General features: G+C 46.6%; 1 protein-coding gene across 1 annotated transcript in view; it reads right to left on the reverse strand.

The window, feature by feature from the left end:
- The window catches only part of LOC149349130 (solute carrier family 15 member 1-like), a 516,652-nt gene extending 500,046 nt beyond the window's left edge, over positions 1–16,606 (reverse strand). The window contains exon 1 of the mRNA XM_089578081.1: positions 16,521–16,606. Coding sequence (XP_089434207.1) covers positions 16,521–16,554 — 34 coding nt within the window. The 5' untranslated portion in view covers positions 16,555–16,606. The remainder of the gene's footprint in view (positions 1–16,520) is intronic.
- Between the last annotated feature and the right edge of the window lie 377 nt (positions 16,607–16,983).

Genomic DNA, 16,983 nt, shown 5'->3' on the forward strand with positions numbered 1-16,983 from the left:
CCACGGCGAAGGGCTGTAGCGTACCTCCGTCTTCCTCTGTCGTGACGTCATGTGTCACGTGGTATGTCACGTGGTGTGACGTCACTGTACCACGTGGTGTGCACGGCGCGTAACCACGGCGAAGGGCTGTAGTGTACCTCTAGTAATATGCTTCGCATAAAAAGGCGGATTAAAAGAAAGGCTGTTTAAAAGCGGCCGAAATTGAGACTCGGCGCGCTCCTCCAACACGTTGTTTGCAGCTAGTTTTGAACCCTTCGTTAATTGTGCGGAACTTTAATAAACCTGCTCCCGCCCAATTTCGACCGACAACAGTGCAATGGCACCATACATACAAGTGGGCGGAGCCCATGGCTCGACGGAGCCCGACTCGGCGGACCCTGCACATTCTGGAACATGCAGGGCGCGCGGGCTACACCTGCAACCCATCGAGGCGCTCCCGCATCGACTTTACTGTCACTGCTGCCAGTAAACAGAACCGCGCCGCTTAGCTGGACAGACGGGTGGTTTTAGAAGTCGCTGACCCTGATCACCCCCCCCCCTGAGAGCTCGTCCCTCCTTGAAAGAACGTCGTTAAAATAGTGCGTGCTTTCACTTCTTCAGTAAATTTAACAAGTGTTACGTTGGTCTGACAGCATTTCTTGCCAGTTCGCCGCGATGAGAGCCTTACGGCGGGATGCCCAACAATACGCAAGCGGAATACGAGACCTCATCTTCTCGGCGTGCCGGGCAATGTTAAGGAAGTTTACGGGGGCGGGGTCAAGCCGAGCGCCAGTGACACAGTTGGTGGCCAAACAGAGCATCATCGCCTAATCGGCCAATTATTAGGCCAGAAGCTTGAACTTTTCCGTCTTGCTCCCGCCGAAATTCATATTTTTCAGCCAACAGGACTTGAGCCTGCATTTCAGGTGGCTTGGAAGCCACGGTACATATGGACAGACGAGTACAGAGCAGGAAGCGTTGCTTTACGGAGGGGCACTGGGTCGCAGGAAGATGGCAGCAGAAATATACCGCACAAGACCTCGCACGCGAAAAACAGCAGCGCTTCGTGTTCGCCATAGTATTAGTGAGAAAACGGAGCTTTTATGGACATGCATAGAGGCATGTCTTGAATACGCCTAATCCATCTGGCACCCTTCACAAGCAAATGAAGCCGTTCAAAATCGAGCTGCGCGGTTTATCATGTCACAGTACTCGCGTGATAGTAGTGTCACTGCACTAAAACGAGGCCTTTCCCTCCCAAGTCTCCAATCACGTCGCATCGTATCACGCCTATGCCTCCTTCATTCCTTTTTCTACCGCCTTATTAACAGGCATCCTTTGCTGCAGCCGCCATCAAGAATATCCCCTCGCCTAAACCAGTCATCCCATAGCTCCCATGAAAGGCCGTACGTCAGCTATGAATGGTTCATTCTTTCCAGATGCAATAGCGCGATGGAATGCCCTGCCAGCATGGGCGTCCGGAGGGGGGGGCAAGGGGGGGCGGCTGCACCCCCCTGGAAAATCACTCACTCGAACCGTGAGTGATGGCCGCACGTCAGGGGCGGCGGTGCGCTCAGCCAAAAGAGTAAAAGCGGCCCTGCTTCCACGCTTTGGGTCACATCTGCAAAGTGCCGCGTCCGGGGACGCGTCGTTGCAGACATACAGCGGCACCGGCGAGCATGTGTTTCGAGCCGTCTTGAGATGTGTGCCTGTTTCTTTGATCTCTAGAGAGATAGCGACACGGAGGCAGACAGTGCACACCCCGGCCACCGATGAATTCTTCAGGAGGGAGGGACAAATCAGCCGTGTCCATCCCCGCTTTGTCGGACTGCTCAGGGGCAAGCGGGCGATGAGTTGGCGCCGCCGCCGCTCGCTGTCTCCTCCGATCCACGGGAGAGCGCAGTTCGGTACAAGCGCCGCTTTCAGAATTTTTGGCAAAGGGGATTAGCTGCTTTTGTTCACGGCGACGCAGTCTCCAGAGGCGCCCCCACACCAGCGTTCCTTGCGTCTTCTCCGGAAACCAGCGCCTTTGGTCAAGGCAGCCCGATGGCGCCTGCCTGGCTCGCCTGTCACCTCTGGCTGGGCCTCAAATCCCAACAGCGCCCATGTACTGTGCGATGTCAGTGCATGGTAAAGAGACCGTCCGTCCCTCATATCCTGAGTCGTTTTGGGGCTCTGAACCTCATAAAAACACACAAAACAAATTTTCCGACCGGAGTGGCGAGTGTCCCTTCCCCTCGGAAGTCGCGCGGCGTTCCTTGCGTGTGCTGTAATGATCGGAGGCCCAGCCAGCGGAGAACGGCGAGACAGTCAGGCGTCATCAGGTATGCGGCCAAAAGCGCTGCTGTTTCTCGGAGAAGACGCAAGGAAAAGCTGGCCTGGAGGCGGCTTCTGGCTCGGCGTTTGCGTGGACAAAGGCTCTAATCCCCTTCGCCGGCGATGCTGAATGCGGCTCTGGTGCCGGACTGCGTTCCTGGGGACTGGCAGCGGAAACAGGCGAGCCAGACCGGCGTCATCAGGCTACTGCGACGGAAAGCGCTGCTGTCCGGGGGAGACAAAAGAGACACTGCGTGGGGCAGCTACTGGCGACGGCGTCGGCGTACACAAAGACGTCTAATCCCTTCGCCGGGAAGGCTGAGCGCGGTGCTTCTCCCGGACTGCCCGTGGACTGACCGACGAGACCCAGTGGCGACGACGGCGGGGCGGCGGCGCCGCTAACTCATTACCCGCGTGCGCCCTGGGCAGCAGACAAAGCCGAGGGGCGACACGGCTGATTTGTCCCTTCCACCGAACTGAAGAGGTCACCGGTGTGAGCGGTCAGCGCTCGCGTCCCCATCGATCAGGATCGTCACTCAGCAGCAAACGACCTTTGGGCCTGGGAAAACAGTTCGCGACTCAGAGACGCCAAGTTCCTCCTTGCCCGTGTATGTGTGTGTCTGTGCGGTGTGCGCCGTCACGTGGGGAGGGCGGAGCCAAAGAAGACGCTAGCAGCCCATTGGACGCTCAACCCGAGATCAGATTCCCTACCTGGGTACCTGGGGAATCTGAACTGCATTTAAGCAGCAATCTGTGGGGTGCCAGATCATCCTCCCTCATTTTCTGACTTTGGTCTCCGTGCTACTGTACAAAATGTAAAATAAACCTTCCAGCTTTGCTACTCCTCCCGAAGGCTTCCCTCCGTAGTCTGGCTGCTTCGTCCTAATGCGGTGAAGACCCTGGTCCCGATCTCCGAGCACAACAGTGCGCGCCTCTTTGTTTGTGCTTCGGTGTTTTTAGTGGCCGGTTGTCAACGAAGCTGAGAACAACCAAGACAGCGGACGAGAAAACGACGAGCGGCGAGTAGTGTGTGTGCAAATACTCGACTGTGCGGTTGCGCGAGCAAGATGGAGCGAGGTGTATGAAGCTGCGAGCGTGCATTTATCTTGTAAATAAGTTTTCGCTGCATACATAGTCATTTTTTGTTTTCAACGTACGCATTCAACCGTTTTTCCAATCAATGTGTATATATTTTTAACACTACCAACCCCGAGGAACTCCATAGCCAGCTTTGTCTCGCGCGGTCCCGAATGATGGATATTCGACGCTTCTTCAAGCGTCAGCGGTTGTCTGACGAAGCATTATCCAAATGCGCCCCTGCAGATTCTGGTGTGACATGTGACAACGGTGTAGCATTTGAACAGAGTGATGCAAGCTTTTATCACCGGACAGTAGCTGATGTCGTCGACTCCATGGAAGGGACTCTGTCAACAGTGAGTTCAGGTGATGCAGCAGGCCGAGATGATTCCATTTCTCCTTTCTTGGGATTCAAGTCCGGATTTGACCAGAGCGATGCAACCTTTCATCACCGGACAGTAGCCGGCGTCGTCGTCTCCATGGAAGGAACTCCACCAGCGAGCTCCGGTCACGCAGTAAGCCGAAACGATTCCCTTTCTCCTTGCTTGGGATCGAAGTCCGGAGACAACATCAAGAAAACAAATAACTTGCCTCAAGAATATGACTTAGGAGAGTTTCTAGGCAAAGCTAAACTCACTGGCATACCGGACTTTTTGAAGTTATGTCTTCTTACTAAGCCATGGTCGCCAAATGTCACATATGATTTTAAGAAGGATGTAACACCTGGAAAGAGGCCTTTTCGACATCAGTGGCTGGGAGATTACGCCCCCTGGCTTGCGTACTCAGCGACAGCGAAAGGCGCCTTTTGTCGTTTTTGCGTCATTTTTCCTCCGCGTGTTCACCGGGGTACTCAAGGTAGTTTTATCGTGCGCGCTTTCAGTAACTACAGAAAAATGCACGAGGCGTGCAGGGATCACGTAAAATCCCAATGGCACCAGGAGGCAATGACGGCCTCACAGAACTTTATGGATGTGATGAAAGGCAAGCAGCTACCCGTTGTACAGCAGCTGAACAGAGCACTGCACGCGCAAGTTGAAAGGAACCGTGAGAAACTATTTCCAATAGTTTCCACCATTGTCTTTTGCGCGACGCATGACTTGCCGATTCGCGGCAAGCAGTCCGATAGTGGAGTCTTCAATGATCTGCTTGACTTTCGTGTAGAAGCTGGAGATACTCTACTTCAGGAGCACTTCGCTTCTTCTGCTGGCAATGCCAAGTACACTTCTGTCCGCCTCCAGAACGAGATCATCACAATCTGTGGCGACATCCTGAGAGAGCAGATAGTTACCGAAACTAACAAAGCGTTTGCTTTTTCCGTTCTTGCTGACGAAACTGCAGATATTTCAGGAAAAGAGCAGATGTCTACAGGCGTTCGCTTTATTGACAAGGCGGAAGTCGAAGTGTGCGTTCGAGAGCAGTTTTTGGGATTTGTAGAGCTGGAGCAATTAAACTCCGCTTGCATCGCCGCGGCAATCTTGAAGCTTTTGACGAATGTCGGACTGATTCTTTCGAACCTCGTTGGACAGGGGTACGATGGATGCTCTACAATGGCTGGAAAAGAAGCTGGAGTGAACAAAATTATACAAAAACAGTTCCCGAAGGCACTATTTTTCCACTGTGCAAGTCACAAACTAAATCTCGCCATAAACGATTTCAACGACGTCTCTGAAATTCGAAACACAATTGGGATAATCAAACAAACCATAAACTTCTTCCGCGAGAGCGTGCTCCGGAGAAAATTGGTGCCCAACATTCCGATGCTGTGTGAGACAAGATGGTCTGCAAAGTACAAGTCTATTAGGATCTTCTCTCAGCATTACGTGGCCATAGTCGAAGCACTCGAGCAGCTCGCGTCCACGGAATCATGCTCGAACGCTGCAACTAGACAACGAGCTCACATCCTCTACTGCGCAACAACAAGCTCATCTTTCATCGTCTGCTTGCATATTGTAGCGAAGTACAGCGCTCGGCTCGAACCAGCTACGAACATTCTGCAAGGTGTATCCATGGACTTCCATTCTGTGCATGGCCACATCACTGAGCTACAACGTATTTTTCGCGGCCACCGGACAAACGCTGTAGAGGAGTTCTCTAACATCATGAATGCAGCAAGGGAGGCAGCCAATCACTTAAATGTGGTGATATCTGTACCAAGACAAGTCTCTCGTCAGGCCCACCGAGACAACTACGGGATTCAGTCGCCAGAGGAATACTACCGTGTGGCAATATATGTGCCGTACTTGGACTCCCTCACTGCTTCTTTAGCTCGGCGCTTTTCTGAAAGCAATGAGAGGAGCTTCAAACTTCTCCAGCTGCATCCATCAAAAATGAAGCACTTGAGCCGTGTTGAGTTCGCTGTTCTCGCCGAAGAACTCCAGTGATTTTACGGCATCGACAACATCAAGGAAGAGGCCATCTCTTGGTACGAGATGTGGTGCAACAAAACTGGGGACCCATCAGAAATAACTTACTGCGAGCTTCTACATCAGGCCAAGACATTCTTCCCTGGTGTTGCAAAAGCCATTGAGGTGGCTCTGGCTTTGCCAGTTACTACCTGTACGGTCGAACGCTCCTTCAGTACAATGAGGAGAGTGAAAACGTGGCTACGCTCAACGATGACAAACGACAGACTGGACGGCCTTTGTATGATGAGTGTGCACCGAGAGCGTGTAATGAAGCACAGAAATGAATTTATCACCAGTGTCATCACGCAATTCGCCCAGAAAAATCCGAGGCGTCTACAGTTTCTGTTCAAGGAAGACTGACTGAGTGACTGTCATTGCGTGTTTGTGAACATATTGTGCTGTGTGCTGGTCATCAATCCGGGTGTGTCGAGAACCCGTATGCAGCAAGACTGAGCACTCTTCTCCACGAAGTGATAGTATCTTTTTGCATTTTTATTAATTTTAATTGTTTCTTCGTTGATAAACTCCAATGTATCTCTCCTAGCCTCGCTTTAATTTGCTGTTTGTAATTTTTCTTTCATGCGTGTATTTTACTTATTTATTTTATTTGTATATAAATAAATAAATTTACTCCGCAAATAGTGCCTTTTTGCTACGAACATAGCCCCCCCCCCCCTCCGGCGCCAACAACCAATGGGGCCCCCCCCTGCAAAAAATTCTGCGGACGCCCTTGCCTGCCAGATAATATTGCTTCTTGCACAGATCGAGCAATTTTCCGCACTGAATTACCGAGTCACCTGTGTCTTACGTGATGTATTCGGCTTTATCAAATAATCGGATCCCGTGTTACTGTCTCCTTTCATGGTTTTTTTTTGCTTTGTTTCGTTTCTTTGCTTTTTGTTTTTGTTTTTGTTGAGCTGGTATCATATGTTGTTACACACTGTTCTTGTGCCCGCCTTATGTAATGCCCACGGGCCCTTAAGGCTTCAATAAATGAAATTAAATGAAATGAAATGAAATGAAATATATTATTTCCAGCGCCGGATGACGAAGAGACTCGAGCCCCGGTGTCGGCGCTCTCTATGTCGGCCGTTTTCGCGAGCAAAGCGCGCAGATACATCCTGGCTACACGGCCATTCACTTCCAAACGAAGTCCCTAGTTATACAGCGCGCCACCCCGCATCTGGTAGTATATTTTCGTTTCCATATATAAACTCCAGTGTGTGAGGAGTTCAAGTGGAACAAGTGGGTGGTACTATCGGTATACAGATTGGTGACTACCTACTGGTGCAGAATGTTCGGAGTGGTATCAAACGATTCAGCGCATTAGGGAGCATAAGATTAGTAGCCGAATCAAAGCGTAGCATACGATAGGGATTCGCACCGATGACTTTGGTTCCGCAAACCATGACTTCTTGAAACATGAAACGTCCATTGCGGCCAAACTAATTGACGTAGGACATTCGAAGTGGTGTCAAACGATTTGTCTTCCTGCGCTGCATACGTTGGCGGCCAAGGTGTTGTATGTCGTAGCTCCAAATTGGTAATAACGAACACATCGAATATAACGGAGGTGTCATATGTCGTAACTCGAAATAGGTTATAAGGAACACCCCGGATATATCGAAGGCGTGTATGTCGTAACAAATGCACGCAATGAAGAATCAGAAACGTTCCAGAGAGCTCAGCGGGTTGAGACCTTAGCAGGTCGCCATTACATGTATCATAGCAAAGAATAACATTTCTAAAAGCGGCTGTGCAAAGGACAACTATAATCTAGACGATTCATAGTACACAGAAAAACTGAAGAGAAGTTTGACAGATTTGCACAATAACTTATAGAAAAAACATGCGAGTTCAGAACCATAAGCATTAACATTAACATGGGCACAGCACATCGTATACTCCTTGAAATAGACTAAAATGAATAAAGGCTTTCTAACCACAACTGTAGTTTTAAAACGCGCCTTCTAGTTCTAAACAAAAATTTGAAAATGAATCAGAGTTAGTTATGGATGCGTCTAGACGGTTCCATTCTCTTGTTACTCGCGGGAAGAAAGAATTTTTGAAAGTGTTACTGTGATAAAGATATTCGGTTAGCGTATACGCGTGCTGGTTTCTTAATGCGCTTTTTTGTGCCAGGGAAATATACTTTGATGATACTATCTTAAAAGTGTTATTAAGAAGCTGATTAAAGGATTTTAGTCGCGCGCGCTTTGCCCTTGCTGATAGTGTTTCGAGCCCGGAGATTACAGCTGATTGTGTGGTGAGTCAGTGTTTTGTACCTGTTGTGAATAACCTCACTGCTTTACATTGAATTCTTTCAAGTAGTGAAATATTGGTTATAGACTGCGGAAACCAAAAAGTGTTAGCATGTACTAGAACAGGTCTAACAAACGTTTTATAAGCTAAAAGTTTAGTTTCTGTTGGCGCAAGACGAAGACACCTTTTAAGAAAAAACAGGTTTCGTAATGCAGTTGAAGTAATGTTGTGGATGTGTTTGCCCCATCTAAGATCGTTAGTTAATGTAATTCCGAAGTATTTTTGTTCGTTGACGAAGGCCAGTGGAGTACCATTGATTTTGTACCAGAAATTTGATGGTTGTTTTTTCTAGCTACTGCAATTGCTACGGATTTCACCTTTTTAATTGACATTTGCCACTCATTACACCAGTGCGAAAGTTTTTGCAGTTATCTGTTAAGTATGGCATGATCTTCATGGCTTCTGATCTATCTGTAAATTATACAATCGTCTGCAAAGACTGGTGTTACAATTAATGTCGGTGGTAATGTTGTTAATAAATATAATAAATAATAACAGTGGCCCAAGGACAGAGCCTTGAGGAACTCCGGATGTGACTGGTAGCGTTTCAGATTGAATGTTGTGATACTAAACGAGTTGGGAACATTGCCGCAAGACATCTTCAATCCAAGCTATAAGTTCCCCATCGCCGACGTAACCCCGTAGTTTTACTATTAGTTTGGAATTGCATACGCAGTCGAAGGCTTTAGCAAAGTCGAGTAATATGATGTCAGTTTGGCTGCTATTGTCAATACTTAAAGCTAGGTCATGCACAACTTCTGTTAATTGAGTAACAGCTAATAAGCCACGGCGAAATCCATGCTGATGAGGCGATAATAAGTTATTATGCTCTAGAAACTCTGTTAGGTGCTTTGAAATTATATGTTCTAGTAGTTTATATGCAGTACTAGTGAGGGATATAGGCCTGAAGTTGGAAACCGAGGAAGTATTGCCTGATTTATGGGTCAGTAACACCTTGGCGATTTTCCAGTCCTCTGGTAGCCTCGAGGTGGCAAGTGATTTACGATAGAATAGACCTAGGTACCTGCTGCAGGGTTCAGCATCTCGTTTTAAAAAAGCGTTTGGAATTTCATCTGGCCCACTTGCTTTTTTACTGTCCAGACCGAGCAAAACATTAAAAACACCAGCGTCGGTGATCTTAAAGGGACCACTTTACGAACCACTGCCTAATTCTGCTATGCGTACAACACAATTATCTACAGTAAAAACTGAACGAAAGTAATCATTATAAGCATTTGATTTTTAATCTTTTCTTCAACTGTCAAATGAGAGGTATTATTTTAGTTGGTGCTAAAATATTTTCAGAACCATCGCGTATTATTCGTGAGGAAATTAGGAAGTGGAACCTGAAAGCACAGGTGTTTGGCCTTTTTTGCTTTTTGCTTCAAGTCTGAAATAGTATGTGCCAGTCTGCTTGTTTCTAGTGCGGTAACTCCTCCGGATTTCTTGTTCTGCCTGAGCCGTTTAACTCGTCGTTTTGCATGAATAACCTCACGTGTAATCCAAGGATTTATCGTTCGAGGGCGTTTTGTTAACAACGGTACAAAATGAGATATACAGCGACCTACAGTGTTTTCAACGTAAGCCAGAGAGCATTAATATCTGCATCTGTATTGCATGAAAGCCCGTAAAAAGAGTGAAGTTCGCGTTCAAGATAGGTGAGTATGCTAGCATTGTCAGCTATGTCAAAATTACGCTCCGTTGTTAATTCGGTTCGAGGCGTGATAGTGATTCCCAGGGGTAGTATGCATATGGGAATATCATCGTCGGACATCCATTTGATCCTTTAAGGTATTGGTGAGCACTATCACAATACGGAAAGGGACGAACACACAAGACGAAGCGCTTTCTAACAACTGTTTATTATCTGAAGAAACATGGATATATACACATATTGACGTCATATCATACACAGAAGAGGGAAGGGCGCACGGCGCTGACAGGAATGGTTTGGTTTGGTTTGGTTTGGTTTATTGAGGTTTAACGTCCCAAAGCAACTCAGTCTATGAGAGACGCCGTAGTGAAGGGCTCCGGAAATTTCGACCACCTGGGGTTCTTTAACGTGCACTGACAACGCACAGAACACGGGCCTCTAGAATTTCTAGGAATGATATAAAGGATAAAAAGGAAAAAACAGGAAAAAAACGCTCAACACGTGCGCTTACAACAGCCGAAGATTACTACTGTTCTTGAGGTAGGTTAATTCAGTTCCCCCTAACATCGCCGAAGGAGAGCTGACGCATTGCTTATCTGGAGCAGCATGCATTGCGAAAGCTTCGATAATTTCACATTCCCGTCTGTTTCTAGCCCAACCTATTACCTTGGTGTTTTTTAGCAGTGGTGCGCATTTACAGTATTTGCAATGAGGTGCCAGATTCCCGGATTTTGCAAGTTGTTCACATGATATTTCGTGTTCTCTAAGGCTCTTGTTAAAGCACCTGCCCGTTTGCCCTACGTAGGTTCGTTGACAGCTAAGCGGAATGCTGTAAATGACGTTTTCGTCACACTTTACATAGGTGTTTTCGTGCTTGATGTTGCACCCAGGTTTCTTTTTGTGGTCTTCATTCTCGCTGACCTTTTTACACATTCCAATGAGCTTACTGGGAGCTGAAAAGGACCACTTGAACTCCGTACTTGTTAGCTGTCCTCCTTATTCTGTGGGAGATGTTATGAATGTACGGCACCGCAACAGGGCGTTTTCTTAATCTTGTGGGACCCAGTAGCCTCTCTTAGTAAGCTTTCACCAATTCCGCCCAGTAACTGCTCCGGATAGCCGCTCGCCCTCAATCGGGAGACCTGTTGGTCTACGCTGTGAATTATCGAGTGGGGGCAAGATTTTTTTATAGCTAGTTTCAGGCAAGACGTAGCTACAGCTCGCTTTACAATTCTGGAATGACCGGAGTCAAACTGCAACAGCGCTTTTTCTGCCCTGGGCTTGTAAGCCCAGCAAGTGCGGTTTTCACTGCAAGTCATCAGCAGGTCTAGGAATCTAATCTGACAGCCTTTTGGGGTTTTTGATGTGAACTGAAGGCCAGAAAAAGCTGTCTTCCATTCACACTAGAAATGCACACCACAGCTAAAAAACACCAAGGTAATAGGTCGGGCTAGAAACAGACGGGAACGTTAAATTATGGAAGTTTTCGTAATGCATGTTGCTTCAGATAAGCAATGCGTCAGATCTCCTTCAGTGATGTTAGAGAGAACTGAATTAACCTACCTCAAGAACAGTAATCTTCGGCTGTTGTAAGGGCATGTGTTTAGCATTTTGTTCCTTTTTTTTCTTTTTATCATTCATAGCAATCCCGTCAGCGCCATACGCTCTTCCCTCTTCTGTGTATGATATGACGTCAATGTATGTACATAGTCATGTTTCTTCAGATAACAAACAGTTGTTAGAAATCGCTCCGTCCTGTGTGATCGTCCGTTTCCGCATTGTGATAGCGTTCGCCAATACCTTACAGAATGTATTTCCAACTAGTCCCAGTAGTAGCTCTTTTGATCCCTTTGATGACATCAGTGTGTGATTGGTCCAGCGGAAAATTATCGCTGAGAAATATAAGATCAAGTATTGTGTTCTTGCGTGCGTGTTGCACATGATACAGTTTGGCGAAGGTTAAAGTTCAACATTAAATCGACAATCGTATAAGTTGCAGGGGATGAGAGGTGCATATCAGTCCAATCCATCTGACGTAGATTAAAATAACTCACGAGTATAACTCGAGTATTGGGATTGGGAATGTGACGTTGCATGAACTCTTGAATCATTGTTATGCACTCGTGCCCTGAAGAAGGGCCAATACAACCTGCGACAATATGAGCACCGTTGGCTTCTGCCTTCAAATAATGGCCTCGGCTCCTTCTACATCTCGCAGGATGGCAAAGAAAAAATGTTGCTTTTTTAAAAACGCTACGCCTCCGCCACGTGTCTGGCGATCTTTACGTATTAGTGAATAGTTCGGAGGGGCGATTTCATTATTCGAGATGTTTGTCGTCAGCCCCGTTTCGGTGGTGCCCACTGTATCGGGATCGTGCTCTAGTAGCAAGTTCTCAAGGTGATCAGTTTTGTTGTGGGCATTTATGCTTAGTACTGTTAAGTTCTTGGCTGCCCTCTCCGTCGGGTGTTCTCCGACGGCGGCCGGTTTAGATCGTCGTTTTTTTCTAATGGAACTGTGTCGTTTCTTTCGTCATCCCATACAAATATGTGGCTGTTGATGTGAAGTTTATCAAATTCCATCTAAACTTTCTCACTTTTGTCACGGTGTGGCTTAGATTTTTCCCACAACTTCTTGCGCAGCTCTCGTATTTTTGGTGAAAAATCTTCGCCGATCGAGCAGTTCGTTTCCTTTAGCTTGAGACAGTTTTTCAGTACTGAGGATTTTTGTCTTGTATCAAGTAGTTTAAAAATGACCGGCCGTGTTTTATCGGGTCCTGGTCTACCTAAACGATGAATTCGTTCGATAGCAACCGGGTCTAGCTCTAGGGTGTCTTGTATTATTTCTTTGTTGACAGTGCTTTCAAGAGGGTCATTCAGAGAGTCATATAAGCAAGTTTCGCTGAAACGTGGAACAGTTCTGGGCCAGACCCCCAATCACTACAGCAAAGAACTTCCATCAACCCTCTGAAAGGAGCAAGTAACAATAAGATCGAGAATAGGGAACTACAGTGCTCTGAAAATACATGCCACGACGATATACTCACTGATCAGAACTTGCTCCTACCCTGTGCTCAAGCCTATGTACTCCCATTAAGGGGACCCCCGCAAGTGGTGGAGAGTCGTTGATAGGCAGCGTTTTCTAAACGACTTTTGGCGTCATGTGTTCATTTTCTGGCTGGTGCGAACCAAGAGATTTGACTGCAAAGTTTATTTATTTATTTATTTATTTATTTATTTATTTATTTATTTATTTATTTATTTATTTATTTATTTATTTATTTATTTATTTATTCTGATGTCCCATGGGCCTGCTGCAGGGCGGTTCCTCTTTTCCTACATGGTCACAACGTTGCACACCACAAGCACGCGCGCGAATGAACAATAATAAAGAAAATACGCACACTGCACACAGCGCACACTATATACCAGTACATAAGGCATCATGCACATTGATAATACAGTCTCAGTATTGCAAAGAAAAAGATGTTGCGCACAATAGATGAACCATTTCATAAAGAATGGTTCTAATAGAAGTCAAAAGAGCATGAACGCAATATGATCAGTTGGGTGCTAAAAACTGCCATCCACCGCAAGGTCATTCAGTACAGCCTTTACAGATTTGCTTGTCGAATCCATCGTTACAAGCAATGAGTTCCATGCTTCAATCGTGTGTGAAAAAAAAGAAAAATTTAAATACGCCTCTTCTCTTTTTTATTCATTATTACAGCGCAACGACGGCACAAAAGAAGGGGGGGACACAACAGCGTTGACTGTCAAATAAATTTTATTCGAGACCAGTAGGGTTTTTTTACCACCTGGCGATCAGAATAGGAAAAAATATACAAGAATAGCTACAGACTTTAAGAGGGTTAACTGCTGAGCTAGTTGGTTTTCAGACATAATAAAGGATGTTTAGCGCAACGACACAACACAAGAAAGACGACAACAAAGCGCCCGTGTTGTCGTCTTTCTTGTGTTGTGTCGTTGCGCTAAAAATCCTTTATTATAGCTACAGGCTTGCGCAAGGGTACAAGCTCTTCTCGCAGCTATGGGCATGATTTCATCGCACTGACTGTGTCGGGCTGAACGTGAACTCCTTTTAATATAACGTTGAGTGCTTAAGTTGAAGTATATTTTTGTACATTCAGTGGAGCCATTCGCCGTTCGGACAGTTTCGGCAAAGCTGGGCGAGTTGGTCTGACACAGTGGTGAACAGCGTGAAGGAAACACGACAAGCGGTGATTCGCAGCTGAAAGTCTGTCGGGTGGAAAGGGATCGGAGAAACAGGCGTCATGCACTCACACACACTCGAGAACACACGCCCACACGTGGGAATGACGCACCTAACGAGATGTGCCGGCATCCCGGAGTTGTGTCATTAATTGTGGCTCGGTGCATTTTGAATCTCTGGTTAAATTTAGTTGGGACGCCTGTTGTGAGTAATGGTATGACGTTCTTGCTTTCACGTGGTGCATGTTCTGAGCACTGTGATTTTATTAATCACAATACATTGTTTCAAAAGCTTCAAAGAAACGGTGTAAGAGGCCTGCCATTAGAATTTTTCAAGTCCTACCTCACAAACAGGCGACAGTTTGTGTCAATAAATGAATTTAAATCGGACATAAAGGGAATAGTTTCACGTGTCCCTGAAGAAAGCATTCTTGATGCGCTGCTCTTCAACCTCTGCGTAAATGGCGTAGCCTCTATACATAAAGAGGAAAGCTTATAATGTATGCTGACGACATCAGCATATTTACATCTTCTTCCTGTCCTGCCAGGTTAGTTCAGCAAGTAAGTGTATTCCTTCGTAAGAAGGGCACTTGATCCGTGCAGAATTCGCTCAGTTTCTACCAAAAAAATAAAAGCAGTTGTTTTCCACATAAAAGTTACATATTTTCCAACCGATCTAACCGAAACATTTAAGTCGGAAGAGATTGAAATTGTTAATACCATTGAGATCTTTGGTACGTGTTTTTCGTGCATACTATTGTGTGACGATGAAATTAGTTTCATCGCTCAAAAGGTTAGTCGCACTGTAGGCCTATTGAGCAGGAATAGATACAACTTTCCTGCGTCGGTGAAGCTTTTAATTTATAATGCATTAGTTGCCTCCCACATACAGTATTGCCATTTGGTGTAGGACTCGACAACGGTATCCAATATTAACAAATTTCTATTAGTGCAAAAAAACCTTGCGTACTATTCAGAACAAACCGTATATAGAGCACAATGAACCTGTCCTTGAAATATATAATCTTCCTAACATTCAGCAAATATATAACCAAAGAATATCAAAACAATTCTATTTCCGTTCTCGAAGACAGCGCAAGATATTCACTGAAATAGCAAACTTTGAACATTCTGAACCAGTACTACTAACTCGTCATACAGATGTTCAGAAAGTTCCCAGGTCCAAACTAATTATAGTGATCAAATGCTTCAATGTCGTCTACTCAAACTTCTAGATAGTTTTCACAATGAAGGCACAGAAATTCTCGTCAAAATTCAAATTGCTCTTGAAATGTTGCCCCTCATCAATATGTTCTGCCAACTGTTATACATTTTACGCTGCATTATTATTTTTTTATGCAATCACGTCTTTTTGATGTTTGTGTTATATCCACTTTTTCCCTCATTCTAATGTACCCATTAGGTCCGTCACCTTGCGAAAGTGCTCCAGATAGTGTGTGTATGTCTTCCAATGCTTGTACGGGGGCCGAGGGCTCCTCAAGATGCTTGCATGTAACTTTTCCCTCGGCTTCCTCCATCAGTGAGAATGAATCGGCCTTCTGCTCGTCCATCCGAGACCTTGCTTTGTAAATAAAGCATTATCAGTAGTGAGTGGCATGACAAAGCTCCCTGCAAGAATGTTCCGCCGGTGTGTCTCGTCGCCGAAACTCATGGGCGCACCCTTCAAACAGTCTCGGCGTCTGGTTGTGTTCAGAGACGCGTGCGGTAGCCTTCTCGCAGCCGTGGCCGCTCAGCATAGGGCTTCAATGCTCCGGAGTCAAACCGCTCTTGTCTTAGGAGAAGCCATTTGTGTTGAAACAATATGGGTGAATGTATACATCGACATATATGGAAAATGTGACCGGAGTGAAATAAGCTCGAAACTTGAACACGTCGTTAAAGCAGAGTTTCGCCTCATTTAACTTTACCATGTATCGCGGGGGGATACCGGGAGGAATACATCGAATCAGATAAAAATCAATTCTTTTCCTGTCCATGTTTGTCCGGAACCGAAAGGCGCATTTATTGTTGAAAATATTGCATTTAAATATATTCGATCCAAAGCTAAAAACGTAAGCGAGGTAGAGCAAAAAGCCGGCTAGGTGGGAAAGGGCCCCAGTGCATGGGGCCAGTAAACTTGGGCCGCATTCCCTTGATCTCTCCTTCGAAATTATTACGTTACTGTGCCTAGGGCGTTTATCAGCCGTTTACATTACTGACCTAGGTATTTCAATACACCCCTTCGCTCCCACACAGCGATCACGGAGTCCCTGTGTCGGGCATGCCAACAGCTGACCACGGTGCGTCGCCTCCACCCACAACCTATCTCGGTGCTCGACAGACACAATGGGCCCTCTTATCGGGCCCCGACGCCGCGCCTTGTCACTACGCCCAAAATGCCGCTTGTACCGCAGGTGAGCGAGCCTCCGAGCGCTGCTCAAGACCCCATCCTTCGGCTGCTCAGCCTTCTCAACGACGGCGCCGCCACTGCGAAAGGGTTTCCGCAAGGCGTGCCCCCTGGCAAAAAAAGCGCTCACCTTCGTCGCTGGCCACGTCTTCGTCGTCGGACATGGCGGAGCTGGCGGAGCCACGTCGCCGCCGCTGCAGCTGTCGCCGCGGAAAGCAGTGGCGCCCCCTCTGAGCGCACCTGTATGCGCGCCGGAGGGCGCTGCTAAAAGCTGCTGGCTGGCGTCTGCACTCGGCGTCGCCACCGAACCAACAGAACGAGCAATACGAGCACGCTACAACAAATGCACCACCAAATCTGTGATCAATCAATCAGCCTTTTATTTTCTCTATATTAGAGAAGGAGACAGGACTAAAAGCTCGGAAGCTTGACAGAGCTCCTGCCCCCTTTTTCACGCTGGCATTGCAACAGACAAGCGGCAATAAATTCTGCGCTACACATTATAGCACAAAAGAAGAAAACACACCTGGGAAAAAAGCAAAAAGTACCAACACAAAAATACATGCAGCGTCATGACACAAACTTGTTCAGAA

This window comes from Amblyomma mixtum, chromosome 3, assembly GCF_055824585.1.
Source record: "Amblyomma mixtum isolate Tamu chromosome 3, ASM5582458v1, whole genome shotgun sequence".
Classification (NCBI taxonomy): Eukaryota; Metazoa; Arthropoda; class Arachnida; order Ixodida; family Ixodidae; genus Amblyomma; species Amblyomma mixtum.